Source organism: Pelmatolapia mariae, linkage group LG4 (assembly GCF_036321145.2).
Source record: "Pelmatolapia mariae isolate MD_Pm_ZW linkage group LG4, Pm_UMD_F_2, whole genome shotgun sequence".
Classification (NCBI taxonomy): Eukaryota; Metazoa; Chordata; class Actinopteri; order Cichliformes; family Cichlidae; genus Pelmatolapia; species Pelmatolapia mariae.
This window is the reverse complement of record NC_086230.1, coordinates 29,767,430-29,783,424: the sequence shown is the minus strand read 5'-3', so window position 1 is coordinate 29,783,424 and position 15,995 is coordinate 29,767,430. Positions and strand designations below refer to the sequence as shown.

The following is a 15,995-nucleotide window of genomic DNA, read 5'->3' as shown; positions in this document are numbered from 1 at the left end:
CGCAACCCATAAAGCACAGTAGAGAGCTATCAAAAACATCCTGCCGGAGAGGATGGTGCGCCAAATAATTTAATCTGAGACATAATATCAAACCAACAAGGCATTTTTGCTCCGAGCATTATACGGGTGAGTTATCGAGGTGTTAAAATAATGGCGTTTCTGACTGTAGAACAGGTTAATGTCGCCGTTTTAGCTAACTATGCCAGCCTGTGTCCTCCATCATAGCAACATTAGCGAGTTTATATACCCCCTCAATAATAATAATAATGATAATAATATTGTGGTACTAGTGAATGATTTCTTTATTTTCTTTCGCTTTATTCACGCTTCTCCTTCTTCTTTTTTGTTGTTGCTGACAGTCGCTCAGCAAATTTGTTTGCGTAGCCATCATCAATACTGCAACGTAAACTCCGACCGCTTCTAGGCTTAAAATGACAAGAAGAGAGATGTCATCCGTCAAACCAATATTTACTTCTACACGTCATCTAGCTGGTTGTTTTATTTTTCTATACAAGGTTTAGTAAGTGCTTTAATGAACGGCGATAACTTGTAAGCAAAATGAAAACGAGGAAAGACTGGTTTTGCTTGTTTGGCGACGTACCAAAGCATTAGACATGTTATTGTCTACAACTTGTGTTAAATTTCACATTTATTCTGTGAAATAATTGTAATATGTATTGATTATATTTAATTTAATTAACCACTACTACAACTGAGTGAGGCTAGATCGCTACATACATTTTTTCTTTCTTTCTTGTTTCCACAGTTATTCCCTTTATGTGTTTTCGGCATCAAATGTAACACACTTGAGAGGATCGATGTCTTTTCTTGTAAGTATTTGGTCAAATTCTTCTAAATTCTTGTATTGTCTTGCAGGGCTGGTATCATGAGGATTGATTCTTAAGCCAGACCATGCCTAATGTCTAATTGTATGCTTTTATTCATTATGCCCACTGAAGATTGTCACTGTTCCAAGAGAAGGATTAATCCCTTTAAGGGATTCATCATTAGTGTATTCATGTTTCTAAAGTTCACACAGCAAAGAAACATTTTGCCTTTCGATCCAGCACTGCTTATAGATATACAAGACTGGAAACAATTGCTAAATGTGTTTGAAACAGAGCTTTGCACAACTTTCTCTTGCACAATATTAAAGAAACTTCTACAGCTGCACCTTACTAAATTAACCAGCTTTATTCAGCAACATTAAATGTGCCTATATTTATGTGTAACCTTTCCTTATTCTTGCTTGCATTTCTCTCCTTTTTTCCCATTAACTCTCTGTGTATGTCAGCGTTGGGTATCTGAGAAATTGAGTGTGGAGAGCCTGCGGGATTTGGAGTTGTTTGGAGGTGAGACTCAAAGCCAAATTAATTTTTAACCATAGGGTTCACCTTTCACAAACCACTGACCATTCAACAGCACCAACAGAAAACAACTTTCAGTTTTCACTGAAGCTTTGCTCTAGTTGAGTATTTACTTTGCTGTGAATTTCACAATTATGAAAGCTTTCCATCCCCTAATCATTGTCAGCAGCGTTCTTAACTTATTGTTTCATTTTACAAAGGAACATTATCAGAGGATGGCACTCACAACTGATGTCATGTGGGCTTGCCACGTATTTGTCATGCTTCTTCTGAAGTTGTATTTGGTGTTAAAAGTGCTTATTTTTGACTATAAAATATTTTATTTTACAAGTAATTAAATGCGACCTTTTAATGAAGTAAGTTGCAGATGACCACATGTACTGTACACCATTAACATAAATGGTCATTAAAAATGGGATACACAGTAGATACATATGTGAAACAATGAAAAGAATCCAGATCATTTAAACATGTGGTTACAAACAAAGATAAAACATACCTAAAAGAAAAAAAAAATAGTGCAGTCCTAGGAATGGCTAAGATGCAGAACCCTCAGAGTCCCAGGCCTCTAGTAGAGGACCCGAGTTTGAGGAGCACATACACATACCATGCCTCAGGGGTGAGAGGGAGATTTATTTATTTAAATAGGAAGAGGGTACAATAGTATTAAAATAAGGATGGGAATTAAAATGCTTTTGTCTTGATTATTTTGGTTCCCTTAGATTCCTGATCTGGGGAAAAAATGAAAAAAATTCACAAGGTTTCAGCATTGGTGCAACTCTGAGTCTGAAAACAGTGTGGAAATAAAGCAAAAAAAAAAAAAAGAAGAAGAAGAAAGGCATGCATGTGACTGAACTGTGCAAAAGGTCCACAGCCATTAGTTTGGCGTAATTGTTTTGCAGTGCTCAGCTGACAGAAAAGTATGCAAGCATTGATAAAAACTGATCTGAGGTCTGAGACATACAGTTAAGGTAGATGGACAATCTGCAGCTATTTCTTAGTCCCCACCTTCAGTGACTGCAGTTCATGCATTAATTCATTAATGACTCCACCTTAAAGCTACAAGAAACTCTTTAGTGAGGTGTAGAGGGACTGTTGCAATGAGGGTGCTCCAGGTTTTGCAGGGTTCATAGCGCTACAATGTCACATACATAATTTAATGTAATTGGTTACTGAAGAAACATCCATATTGTTGTAAAGCCTACATAGTATGGTGTCTCAGTTAATTGGGCTCCAAGGAGTCTAGTGTTAAACTCATTACACAGCTTTAGCAAGGGATGTCTGTGTCTCTCACTTTGTCTTACTTCTTCCCAGCTGACAGGTCATTTAACTCTGAGCAACTTTTTTAAGGTTAGATTTGGAATAGTTCAACATACATACAAGGAACATTTATGCAACTTAAAAAGAAAAAATAAAATCTTGATATTGGCAACAGAGTTGCTTTGCTAATGTGATGAGAGTTGTAATGATTTGTTAACTCTTGTTTCTGATATTCTATGTAGTTTTTACCCCTCAGCCATAAAGGGCTGATGGGGTATTGTTGTCACCCAGCCAGGTGGCTGATGTCGACACATTTTGTAAATGCAATAACTGAACAACGAAGCGACGTACAATTTTCAAATTGACACCATATAGCTACCAAAAAATCTCGAAGAAGTTCATATCTGTGTGACCTCGACCTTAAGGTCAGAGGTCAAGTTTTCTGAAAATCTTGTGAATGCAAAAACTCATCTTTGGGCTGTCAGACTCCTCAATAATTAGTATTAGAATTGTGACATTCTTGTTATTTTTGTCAAGTGTTTGTTTTTAATGAGAAGTTGTTGTGCAGTATTTGTCTCATTTTCATTTCAATGCATGCAGATCATTGCTCAGAGCTGCATTTTGATCAGGTATATAATTTCTGTTTTGGCTGTGTTCCTGATGGTTAAAATAACATCTGGGAAGAGCCTGATGGGTTTAGCGAGATTGTTTTGTTTTATTTTTTAAAATTTTTTTTTTTTTTTTTAAGAATGAATGAAGCCTTTAAAACAGATAATTCTGTGTGGGTGGTCACCAAAAGGACAAAGATGCTGAATTAGACAAATCATGTGAAACCAGCAAAGCTCATTCATCAAATTTTGGTTCATGCAGCAAACCCTTACTTCCAGAGGCTGTGTTAACCAGTTCAAAAGCTTCTCTAAACACAGATCCTTCTCTTGTTTTGTTTGTGTACATGTTTTTATGTCATTGATGTGGTTTTTCTACCCCAGAGCAAGCTCAGGGAGTCTCTCACAGGAAAGTAAGTGTGGTACTCCTGCCACTGCATCACCCCATGTGCCTTTTGTGTATGTGCGTGCATGCATGTATATGTATGTGCGCACACAGAATAAGCAGAATCCACTACCCCCTCAAGGCTTTGCACATTTATATATGCATGACTTTGCAGTTCATGACACACACTGTACATGCTTGTAGCATAGAAAGCCCTTTTCACCTCACTCGCAAGGGCTTCTGTTTTGTGGTTTATAGACAAGCATACCTGAAAGAGATGAATTCATTCCCTCCTACAGCTTATTTGAAATAGTCTGAGTCCTTTGGTGTGCTGCTGTTTACATTTTGGCCTTCAGGCAGCTGCTGTTTTGGATTTTGATGGGTTTTTGTAGCTGTACTAAAAGTCTTGAGTAACATTAAAAAGATATTGTGTGTTTTCACACTTCCTGTGTGAGGTGACGGCCCCTATGTTGAGTTGGTGGTGAGCTGAAAGTGTCACACTTTGATGTCTGCGACCGTGTGTCCCTGCAGTTTGTTAATGGATGGAGTTCCATGTGTTGAGCTTTTGCAATGCATGGTAACCCCTTCTAAATCTGATCACAGTGGCAGCGTCTAGTGTACCCCACGTGATTAGATGACATTTGCCGACATTCCCTTAAGCGATGGCTACCAAAGCATGTTTGACTTTGCCGTCATGCCAGTTTTAATGTGTATTTAATTTAAACTACATAAAGATAATTTCTTGTGGCTTGGTTTACACAAGAAACAACTCTTAGTTTTATCTGTGAGGATATTTTCAGAGTTGTGTGTTCCTGATCTTGATCTTGAAGCCATCTCCAGCCTGTAAGAGTCAATTATGATCAAAGAAGGGTGCTGTTCTAATTTTGACTGTCTCTTACTGCTGGTCACCATGGAGACAGTCCAAATATTCATACATCTTGCTGTCATTTGCCTCCACAGCTTGACTGCAGTCTGTCCATTTCCATCATTTTAACAGAAGTAAACTGATGGAATTCAGGAGTCCTCACTTTCAAAAATATAAACTGTTCTCTACATATTATGTAAAAGGTTTTTAGCTTAACTTCTGTTTTTGTTATTGGAGAATTAGTTCATATCATAGATGGCACAGTTGCCATGAAGTCTTGTTCCGAGGCTTTGAAATGAGCATTTACACTATTAGCGTCTTGGTTGCAAAAAAACAACAACAACAAAAAAACAATCAGATGTAATGGAGAGGGGCAGATCTGAAACTGCTTGCTTATTGGTTCGTGACTTGTAATTGACAAGTTGTTAGCACATGAGCGTTCACACATGGCTTTCAGATAGAAGGCAGGATTAAGACACTTCACAATTGGCCTGGAAGCTACATCCATGTTTTTAAAATTGCATATATGTCCTTGGGGATTATTGAGGTATTCTGATTAAGTGGAGTTCTGGTCATTATTTTAATGATTAGACTTATAGTTTGCCCAGTTTGTGTTACTAATTTTCTCTAATTCCACTAGTGCTATGGGTCATGCTAACACACCTGAGTCTCCTCTCTAGTGATCTTCTAACAGCTATCACACATAAGACTAAGTCTCCAGCTGTCACTCACAAACCCTTTTGGTTCAGTGCTATAACCACTGAGGTTCATGCCAGAACTGATCTTCGTTCACTGTTTACTTTTCTCCTCTAGGCCAATGAGGACAGTCAGGAGAGTCTGACCTCCTTCCCTCGTCGAGACACTATGGGCAGTTTCCTTCCTGACAGCAGCTCTTATGAGCTCCTTGCTGTTATTGGTAAGTAAAATCGAAGACATGCCTCGACTTAATTCAGTTTTTGTTGGCAGTAACAGATTTGTTTTGCCTGCACTGGCTAAAGAACAGTTTCTTGTGATGTTTTTTTTTTCTTCATAAAACTAGATCACCTAGGGTTTTTCCTGACTCCTAATGCGCCTTTTAAGCACAGCTGGCCTCCATATAGTTAAGGTAGTAGCTTTGGGTGACCTTCATTAATGTCGTTCTTGTTATTTCTGGACATTTGTTAAACAAAATGTATTGATGCTTGAGTAAAGAACACTCAACTTAAAAATAGTTTTTTATATATATATATATATATAAAAACAAGTGGTCAAAGGAACAATAAGCTTTTTCTATAGCAATAAGTCTATCAACTGTTCATTTAAAATTTTTAGCACTGCTCTTTTTTTCAGTATTGATCAGAATTTAATCAAATGTACACACACTGTGGTCACCTTCCTGTGAATTATGATAGCTCGTGAGCTGGATCTGCTACTATATCAGTAGTTTAGAGTCCTGGTGGTTTTTCCTTCCTTTTAAACTAAAGATGAATGTAAAAAGCTTCTTTAAAGCCTTGATTGTTTTAAGTGTAGTTAAATGTTAAGGATGTTGTTTTGGTTTTTTTTTTTTTTTTTTTTACTATTAAAGGTAGTATTTGGATCGTAAATAAAAAGTATTGTTAAGTTGTGTGTGTTTAGCATTTAACATACAACAACATAAATATTCAAGCAAACAGAACTGGAGGATGACTTTGTCTCAGTGATTTGAATATTGTCTTGTAGGTCGGGGCTTGGACAATTTAATGACTGTTAACCTGGCTCGATATAGACCCACTGGGGAGCATGTGGCCATCCGACGGATTGACTTGGAGTCATGTACTAATGACATGGTTACCTACCTGCAGGTTTGAATCGCTCAATGCCTTCAGTGTGCATGACTTGACTCTTATGTCACCCTCCTCCCCATATTTCATTTTAGTGCTTTATTGAGAATTTGTCTGTTTGCCAGCCTCGTAGTCTCTTACATTTTATGTAATCTTCTCCTCCCCATCTTTCGTTCTGACATAATAAGATGTAGTTTCCTTTCTGTCTCACAGGGTGAACTACATGTGTCAAAGTTGTTTCACCACCCCAGTATTCTACCATACAAGAGCGTCTTTATAGCTGAAAATGAATTATGGGTCATCACACCTTTCATGGCTTATGGTAAGAAATCCAATTTCTTACCTTATCACTGTTTCTCATACGCTATGCAACTAAATTTATGTTAACAATTATGAAGGAGCCTCTGCTAATGTCAGAGAGCTTTCTGATCACGATCATCTGTTTTTGAATCTTACAGGGTCAGCCAGAGATCTCATCTGCACACATTTTACAGATGGTATGAGTGAGCTGACGATAGCATACATTTTGCTAGGCATGCTCAAAGCTCTTGAATACATCCATCATATGGGATATGTGCACCGGTAAGACACACTTATACAGTAAAGAGAATAATATTATTATTATTATTTATGGTTAAAAAAACAAACAAAACAGGCATGTGGTTTAATTTATATTACCCTGTCATTAAAATACAATCATTCACACCTGATACAATATTGATTATCTTAAATGTTTTGGTTATGCAGGAGTGTGAAGGCCAGCCACGTTTTGATCTCTGCAGATGGACAAGTCTGCATGTCAGGTCTGCGGAGCATCTTTAGCCTCATTCGACATGGCCAAAGGGCCAAAGTGGTCCATGACTTCCCCCAGTATAGCGTTAACGTGCTGCCGTGGCTTAGTCCCGAAGTGCTGCAACAGGTACTGCATTTTTCAACACTGAGAATGCTGTTCTGCAGTCAATGTTAGAGGCTGCAGAACTATAGTTTTCATGCTACACGCACAACGAAAATGACCAAAAACGAGAAGAAGAGTATGGATGAAACTGACAGTTTTTGTTTGATTTCTTTGAAGAATCTCCAGGGCTATGACTCTCGATCAGACATCTACAGCCTCGGCATCACAGCCTGTGAACTAGCCAATGGACACGTTCCCTTCAAAGACATGCCAGCTACACAGGTAAGCAGAGATGTGTCAACACCCTAAATAGTCTCCTATGTTACATTTTGACTGTAGAAAGTAATTTCATGGTAAACAACAATATTGGTGTTATTTTCATTTTGATCTAAACTGAAGATTGGGGGCAAAGCTGAACACTAAAACCACAAACTCTAAGGTGTGCAAGAAGGTCATTGGGTTAAACTAATACTAGCTCATTTCCACAGATGCTACTGGAGAAGCTAAACGGGACAGTGCCATGCTTGCTGGATACCACAACTATACCACCAGAGGAGCTGTCCATGAAGCCTTCCCGTTCTGGTGCTGACTCTGGGATATGTGAGGGTCCGGGACCGGGAGGAGTCCGACACTCCAACGGTGAACCCTCGTCATCGTCAGGAGGACACCCATACAACCGGACGTTCTCCCCACAGTTCCACGCCTTCGTTGAGCTGTGTCTACAGCGAGACCCAGAAAAAAGGTTGGCGAAACTCTCCCTGTATATTTAAAGTATATATGCGATAAATGCACTGCAACTGCTTTTAGGAATGTGCTATGACTGGGACACTAACTGTTTTCCCAATTGCATTTCTTCAGACCATCTGCAACCAGTCTTGTTGGCCATCCCTTCTTCAAACAGGTGTGCAAGATATCAAATTAATTATAACATTTTCACTTGTGTACATGTGTCAGTATATAGTATTTAAAGTGTTAGACAATTGTGGGAGAGTTAGAACATTTAATTTTGGTAAATAAGATATGAATTGGTCGCGTTTCAGTTTGTTCTCTAAATCTTTTTGTTTTCTTAGATCAAACGGCGACCTTCAGAGGCCCTACCTGAGCTGTTGCGGCCCGTGTCGCCTATCACCAGCTTTGAAAGCTCCCAGCCTCTGGACTCACCTTCTGGACTTGCTAGTCTGGAGTCCGGTCTCAGCCACCTGGAAGTAGATGACTGGGACTTCTGACAGTGGAGGATTTGGCGGGAAGATGTTCATATGAGAAACTCTCTGAGCAGATGGGACAAGATTAGTTTTTGTTATGGCCCCTATGTATATAATACTAAAAGGAGTGGCTGTTCTCAGACCCAGGTTACAAACCAACAGCCATCCTGCCTCTTCTGACATCTCTCACGCTTTTGTTCTTTAGATATGCACAAACTCTTGCACTGCACTGATTGCCTATTTGTCTCTCTCTCTCACACACCTACACCTGTTTACAGATTGTACTCTCACATTACAAGCCCCCTGGAGCTAAAACAAAACAGGACTCTCACTTCCTCATGCTAGTGTTGAGGTCAGAGAGTCTGTGTTTGTAGCCTAAAGAGTCTCACAAAACAAATTGGTTTGAAGCTGCTACTAAATATTCAGAGGGGACACTCTACCTCGTGTGAGAACAGGGCTGCTTGATGCGGCCCATATGCTCAGTGAGACCATAATGGCGCACAGCGGTCCTCACAGCTGACTCGGTTAGTCTTCTGCACCAGATGGAAGGTTTTGCGTTTACCCAGAGGGTCAACTAAATTAACAGCATGTAAACACATTTCTTAGCTCTGCTTGTGTTACAGTGTAAACTACATTTCATGTTTCAGGCAACTGTTCTGTTGCACAGAGGTTAAGATTAATGTGTTAGTTTAACCATCAAATCATAGACGTATGTACTTGCTTGAACTTACTCTGGGTATTAACTCATGTCAAAATGAATGTTTTATTGGTGCTTGTTTTGTCTGCATGTATATTTGAAAGTGAGGGCAAAGCAATGTGTTGCAAAACTCAAACTTGACTTTTAACAATAAACGTGGTTGACATTAACTTTTTGTTTTGATGGCACCACACAGTGAGGCTGTAAACCTTATTAAAAAATGTTTTATTTAAATTTTACACAGACAAACACGTAAGGGGAGGCTGGGAATTTTTGGATTTTGCTAATCGTCTTCATCGGATGGTGGTTGGTCTGTCATGGCATTGTGCTTCTCCAGCTTAGCCATCAACTCTGAGAGGGGAAAAAGGTCAAATAAAACATGATTAATGGGTATTATTAAGTTGCACTGATTACAATACTATCTTATAACCTTGATTATACTTATTGCGGTCAAAGACAGCTGGAAACCTGATGGCCAAGTAATCATTGCTGTTATACTTTGAAGCCCATCGCATGCATAGTTGATGCATTTTTATGTAAATTCTCCACACCCGAGTGCGCAGTGACAAAAAGTAGGCAAACACACACATCTGCATGGACTCCTTCACTCAAAGTCTAATGCCAAAATTGATTTCACTCGTAACTGAGCGGACCCAAGGATGCAGAAAGGACAATCAAGACATTAAAAGAAGTCGTCTGTTTTATAGAGATCTTGCCTACCTTTAGCAGGATTGAACACTCCATGGGTTTGAGTATCGCACACATAACAGCGCTTGGACTTGCGGTAATGCTGAAGTGCACAAACCTCACAAAAAAAGTGCCTGCACCTGAGAGACATTAGACTTGTTAATATGTTTCAAAAAACAGGGAACAGCTTGGCAAGGAAAAATGACAGTAAAGTCTTACTTTGTGACTATGGGATTCTTAAAGGATTCCCGGCAGATGAAGCACTTGAAGGGCAAGTCTTCCTCATCACTGCTTACTTCATAGTTCTCTTCATCTAAATAAAAATAAGACAGCGTTCAGGAAAAGCTCGTTTACAGTAGGAACAAAAATGCAGTTCCTTCTCAACTCACCATTGGCTCCATATCGTCCCTCTTCCAGTTCCCTCTCAATCTGCCAGCCATGTTTGTAGTCTGATCTGTCGTGAAGGAACTTGCAGCTGTCTGATAGCAGGAGAGATGATCATGAGGAGAGCTTTATTGAACGACCAGTATTAAATGTCTCACACACACTACAAATTGCTCTTATCTATAGATGAATAGAATAAAAAACACAACTCAATCGCAATGAAAAAAGGTCTTAAGAAAAAACCTTTTTTTTCTTGTAAAGGCTTTGGCACAGTTGCAGTCAGACTTGTGCCACCTGATACATTTATAGACGTAATAGTTTATTTTTCCACAAAACAAAAACAATACCCCAATAAATACAAAGTTGTAAGGGAATTTGATATTATTGCCATTAACTTTTCCCTGATTTTCTGTCGTTTTTGTGAATTTTCCATTTTGTCATAGTGACTTCTTTTAAACAAAATACTGCATGGTTTGACATCCTGAAAAATCCAAATTCTTAAGTTCTGCCATTACATCGCATGTTAAAAGTGTTTTCTTGGCCTGAGCTCTTATAAACGCAGACCATTTGAAAGCAGTGAGTTCAATGTCATGTATAAGAAACCTGTTTGAGAGGATATGAGCTTTGTGACGTTTCATTATTGTGCTGGAAGCAAAGTCTAAAGATGCGCTGTGGTCATTGAGAGTATGACATAGGGCTGGGTATCGTCACTGATTTCTAGAATCGATTCGATCCCAATTCACAAGGTCCCAAATCGATTCGATCCACAATTCGATTTAAATCTGGAAAATTTTGACAGTCAGAAATATTAAAATTCAGATCAGTAAATTTACATATTTTTGTATCAATAAAAACGGAAGCTGACACACGCAAGACTTTATCAAAGGTGTAAGCGTCACAGCAGATGCCTTTGTGTCAAAGTAGCTGAAGATAAAACACAGAAAAACATGAAGGTGATTTTTCCTGGCCTGGGATTTTATAAAAAATATTCTGCAGTACATCACAAACGAAAGAAAATCATTAATCAACATATGAACGTTACCTCTGACATTACAGCGGTTTTATTAGAGACACGGCTAAGCATTTTGCATAATTTTAAAAAGTTGAAATTTGTTCAGTATTGAACAGCAGAAATTAGGTTTTGCTTTAGGAAGTAAGAAAAAAAAAAAAAAAAAACAGCGGCCGACAGCGCTGTAAACAACGGTAGACTTGTGCGTAACAAGCAAGCGAATAATGAAGAAAACTGATTTTTAGACGGGAAACTGTTCTTGAAGTACAGAGAGAGAGAGAGAGAGAGAGCTGTGCATCGTGGTGGAAGCAAAACAGTAAAAGTCAGAGTGAATTCATGACGATGTTTATGTGAAGCGTAGTTTGGAGCTTCTTTTGCTGCTGGTTCGGTCAATATTGTTCGGAGAGAGATCAAACTAACAGCTTTAGAATCAGCGCAAAAAGGGCGTGAACACAAAGCGCGGACCCGCCGACAGATCAGAATCAGCGAGCTGTCGGCTTTCAGCCCCGACCGTGTCCGTGCCGTCAGGTGAGAAAGGCGACATCTCACTGATCCTGATCCGCGCTGTGTGTTTACGTCTTTGTGCAGAATTCGTGTTCCTGCTTTCATTTACTGTCTGAGCTGTTTGGTGGTTGTTGAAATTTTGTGAGGTTTCACCAGAGATTCTGGCATTTCAGGCAAAATAAATTTATACTAAAAAATCGATTCAGGATTTTAATGAATTGGTTTCACGTTATCCAAGCCAGAATCGATTTTAATCGATAAATCCATTATAAAAACCCACCCCTAGTATGACATGGTCAGCAACAATACTAATATATGCTGTGGCATTTAAACCAAACTCAACTTGTACTAAGGGACCCAAAGTGTGCCAAGAAAATGTTTCCCAACAATATTACACCAGCAGCAGCAGCATGAACTGTTGATACAAGACAAGATTCTTCTATCGTCCAGTTAGACGAGGTTTAATAGTTGTTCATTCAGAGATGCTCTTCTGCGTAATGTGTGGTCATTTAAATTACTGTTGCCTTCCTATCAGCTCAAGCAGTCAAACCAATCTCAATCTGGAGGTAAGTGTCAAGACATTAAAAAGTGTTTGATTAATTACACAAAAGACATGCATTTTAAAATATCATACCCACCTCCAAAACCACAGAAACCAGTCTCCTTGTAGTCTTTGCAGATATCTGGCTGGTAGTCCCACCTGACTGTGGCTCGTAGGTGTTCAGGGGCTCTGATTGGTCCTTTTCTGTTAAAATGATTGAACTGAATTATACATATCAGTATTAACTAATTACATTTCAGAGCTAAAAAAAACAAACGAAACTGCATCAGTGATAGATCATCAACTGTGCACCATCATAGAAAAGTCTTGAGCAGATGGAGCATTATTTAATGTCTATTTCAAGCTCCTTAAAAAGCTCAAGATTTCCTTTGTCTTTGTGGTTTGTTAGCAGTTTTAATGATACACACATCCACAAGAGAAGTGCATTTGGTGGTCTGTTTACTTTTATTTTTTTTTAATGACACAATGTGACTGTGATGGAATGGATATGCCTCGCCTTAATGCTCACCTGACCATGCCAGAGGAGGCATTGCCCATAGTTGTGTCTTTAGGCTTGATGAATTTTTGGTAGTTGTTGATGCCACGGTAGATTTTATCATCATCTTTACCTGTCAGTTCCTATTACAAGAGAAAAAAAAGAACATTAGTTCAAGATTTAGTTGAAACTACTGGAAGTCACAATTTGTGAATATGAACAGAACAGTTTTCCAACTAAGTCATTATATGATAGGAGTTGTAGCCTTTTCTACAAGGCTTTAACATTAAAAGTAGCATCTACTACCTCTTGGATTTTCTGACTCCTTTCAAAAATGGCCTGGGCATCGTTGTCTTTCTCTGTGTCCAGCTGATATGTAGCAGTTGCACCCATGTCCTCCGGTCCCTCTGGTTTCTTGTTTTTGGATAGGATTGAGAAAAAGATTTACATTAAATACTTTTGTATAAGCACATCAATAAGTTTGCAAGACTGTGGCTCTTAAGCAGTATACAGGACAGGGAACACACACACACACACACACGGCAAATCAGAAGAGGCCAAATCAGCATGCATACAGATGAAACAACAAAAAGGTTGGATACCTTGCTCATTCATATCTTCCTTTACTTTTAAAGGACAGCCTTTAAAAAGTCAGTATGATAGAAAAAGTCAACTCACCGCTGATCGTGTGGACTTGTAGGAAACAGTCACCTTCTTGTCTTCTTTCTCGTCTTCACTTTCACTGGATGATACAGCATCTCTCTCCACTTTCTTTGTCTGGACAAAAAACCCAAAACAAAAACAGTCACCTCTGTCTCATTTGAGGCTACTGTCATAGCAGTCTTGTCTCCAAATGTGTGTTTGCATGATTAGATTTATAAACATTTTTTAAAATATCAGGCTTGCAAGTGTATAAAAACGTTTGTCCAAATTCTAAATGTAAAAAAAAATCTATATATGCATTAACATAACACACTTTTAAATACTTTAGTACTCTTGTAAATCTAGATGCAGATTTAAACTTTTGCAAATCTAACTTTGTGCCAGCTGATTCCGGATACATACTTGCGGTTTCCAGTGCACGTTGAGGTACACAGTGATTAAGACAGAAAAACGCAATTCTCGACAAACACGAGTCAAAAAAATATAAATAATAAAAAAAGAATAATCCCCTAATTACCCGCTGAATCATTGGGTTGATGCGAGTTTCTTTCTTTTCTTTTCTCACAACGAGGGTCTGGTCCTCATCACTGTTTTCATCTGAAAAGGACATGAGTGAGATACATTTCGTGAAAAAATCTAGTAACTTGTCCAATAACTGACAGCAGACTTGCAAAATCTTAGAATAATCTCGGAGTTAACTGGGAGGACAAAAAACAGCAGGCGCATCCAGCGTTCCAAATTCCGAGGAAACGTAAACGCGGCACGAATGTGAAATTTCTTTATAACAGGAACAAAAATGTGTCGTCTGCGGTACTTTACATCGTTTCTCCGATTTTTTGGAATCAGATATAGTATTTTGCCTCTTCCCGTGTTAATAACACAGTGGTTATCTGTAAAGGACCACGAGAACAGAAACAAGTAGTCGATCATTAAAAAGCTCGAGCGCTGTCAGCACCGGAAGTTCACTGTGCTTTAAAAGATCAGAAAGTGAGTTAAATAACAAACCTTTCTCGCTATCGCTTGCTTTTCTCTTTCGCCCAGAGAATTTCCTATTAGATTTTTTAAACAGAAAAGTGCAAGATCCCTCCCGAGCCTTCTCTGATTCCGCCATCTTGACTCTGTTTTGTAAATATCTGCTCTCGCCACAGCGCCCTCTACTGTCTAGGAGTCATCTTATGTTAGTCCCTGTACTTTTTTTCTTTTTTTTCCATAAATTTATTAAATTTATGCACACATTTACAATCTCTCGTTGGGAGACAACATTGGTGCAACAACATCTTGAAAAGTTGAGTAAGAAGCCAAACGAAATAGAAGAAGACTAAAAGAAAAAAACAAACAAAAACAAAACAAAAAAAACCCCCATATAAATATGTGAAGGCCATTCTTATGACATTTAACAGTTTCCTTTTTGTGAACACTTTAACATACATGTGGCTTACTTAGTACACCAAAACAAAAACACATTCATTAAAAGGATAGAAACTGAGTCCCATTGTCACATATCAAAGCAGCCTCTTTACATGAATCCTTCAGTAATTCTAAAGATGACAAAAAATATTTTAATTCAATCTTCAATGCAGTTAGGGAAGGTCTTTTATTTTGCCATTTACACTTGTGTATGTGGTATTTGCCCATAATTATCACCACCTTGTGGAGCATGGATAGTTCCTTAGATGGATCACCATTGTTGTATAAAACTTGTGTTAGAGTCAGTGGGGTCCCTTTTAATTTTGTGTTACTGTTAAAGTCGTGAAATAATTCATTTTTATATTTTGTTTTTAACCATCTTTGAGACGCCCTCTGAAAAATTGTAATATCTCTCGTTAACCAATGATTTAGTGTTTTGGACATGCCATCAATTTTGTCTTTTAGGTTTTTTGATTCTCTAGTGTTGATGTCTTTGTTTAAATAAATGCCTAGATACTTGGCTTCATTTTTCACTGGAATTGTCCTCATGCTATTTTCCAAACAATCATAAAGTGGCAAAAATTCACACTTCTTTAGATTCAGACACAAGCCTGAAGCTTTAGAAAAAGTTGAAATAACATTCAATGCTTTCTCAAGTATTGATTTATCCTTTAAAAATATTACTGTGTCATCTGCAAACTGACTTATTTTCAGTTCAATATCAAAAATATTTATTCCTTCGATGTCTGAATGGTTCACAATGAGGTAGGCCATTAATTGAGTGCAAAGAATAAATAATTTTGGAGAAATTGGGCAACCCTGTCGAATTCCACGTAATTGAGCAAAACATAACTATAAATCTGCTTGTAGAACAGTTTGATCACTTTGCAAAATTTGTTTCCAAATCCAAAAAGTTCTAAAGATCTAAATAAAAAATTATAGTCTATTGAATCAAATGCTTTAAAAAAGTCAATAAATAATATTAAACTTTCTGAATTAATAAAGGATCGATAGTCAATCATATCTAATATTAATCTTGTGTTATTATGAATCTGCCTTCCCTTAATAAATGCTGATTGGCACTCATCAATTAATTTGGTTAAGACGCTCTTAATCCTATTTGCATATACTAAGGCTAATAATTTGTAATCGTTACATAAAAGTGTTATGGGTCTCCAATTGTCTAGCACTTGTAAATTTTTGTTTGGTTTGGGTAATAAGGTTATTAA

General features: G+C 38.0%; 2 protein-coding genes across 4 annotated transcripts; one reads left to right on the top strand and one right to left on the bottom strand.

Annotated features, from left to right (window-relative positions):
• Window position 1: 1 nt before the first annotated feature.
• On the top strand, window positions 2-9,193 carry strada (STE20 related adaptor alpha). 3 transcript variants are annotated; one of them, XM_063472352.1, is made up of 13 exons: window positions 2-126; window positions 767-830; window positions 1,295-1,352; window positions 3,617-3,645; window positions 5,296-5,398; window positions 6,181-6,302; window positions 6,495-6,603; window positions 6,740-6,863; window positions 7,029-7,200; window positions 7,354-7,458; window positions 7,665-7,918; window positions 8,035-8,077; window positions 8,247-9,193. In XM_063472352.1, the coding sequence occupies exons 2-13, from the start codon at window positions 819-821 to the stop codon at window positions 8,400-8,402; spliced, it is 1,287 nt and encodes a 428-aa protein (XP_063328422.1). In that variant the 5' UTR covers window positions 2-126; window positions 767-818; the 3' UTR covers window positions 8,403-9,193. The 3 variants fall into 3 exon arrangements, with proteins under 3 accessions (XP_063328422.1, XP_063328423.1, XP_065326706.1); XM_063472353.1 differs by lacking the exons at window positions 1,295-1,352; window positions 3,617-3,645 and having other exon boundaries at window positions 8,247-9,184; XM_065470634.1 differs by lacking the exons at window positions 2-126; window positions 767-830; window positions 3,617-3,645 and having other exon boundaries at window positions 8,247-9,182.
• Window positions 9,194-9,262: 69 nt separating this feature from the next.
• rnf113a (ring finger protein 113A) lies at window positions 9,263-14,470 on the bottom strand. The gene is made up of 10 exons (XM_063472356.1): window positions 14,365-14,470; window positions 13,877-13,956; window positions 13,375-13,473; window positions 13,003-13,110; window positions 12,730-12,839; window positions 12,298-12,404; window positions 10,152-10,241; window positions 9,982-10,075; window positions 9,796-9,902; window positions 9,263-9,426 (listed from the first exon to the last, which is right to left on the bottom strand). Exons 1-10 carry the CDS (start codon window positions 14,468-14,470, stop codon window positions 9,359-9,361), a joined length of 969 nt encoding a protein of 322 aa, XP_063328426.1. The 3' UTR covers window positions 9,263-9,358.
• Between the last annotated feature and the right edge of the window lie 1,525 nt (window positions 14,471-15,995).

Excerpts from the sequence above, each read along its gene's own strand:
- strada (XM_063472352.1), top strand. Across the intron at positions 6,303-6,494 it reads ACATGGTTACCTACCTGCAG|GGTGAACTACATGTGTCAAA; the intron begins GTTTGAATCGCT and ends TCTGTCTCACAG. Across the intron at positions 6,604-6,739 it reads CACACCTTTCATGGCTTATG|GGTCAGCCAGAGATCTCATC; the intron begins GTAAGAAATCCA and ends TGAATCTTACAG.
- rnf113a (XM_063472356.1), bottom strand. The coding sequence starts at position 14,470 with ATGGCGGAATCAGAGAAGGCTCGGGAGGGATCTTGCACTTTTCTGTTT. Across the intron at positions 13,111-13,374 it reads ACAAGTCCACACGATCAGCG|AAACCAGAGGGACCGGAGGA; the intron begins GTGAGTTGACTT and ends TCCAAAAACAAG. Across the intron at positions 10,076-10,151 it reads GGGACGATATGGAGCCAATG|ATGAAGAGAACTATGAAGTA; the intron begins GTGAGTTGAGAA and ends ATTTTTATTTAG.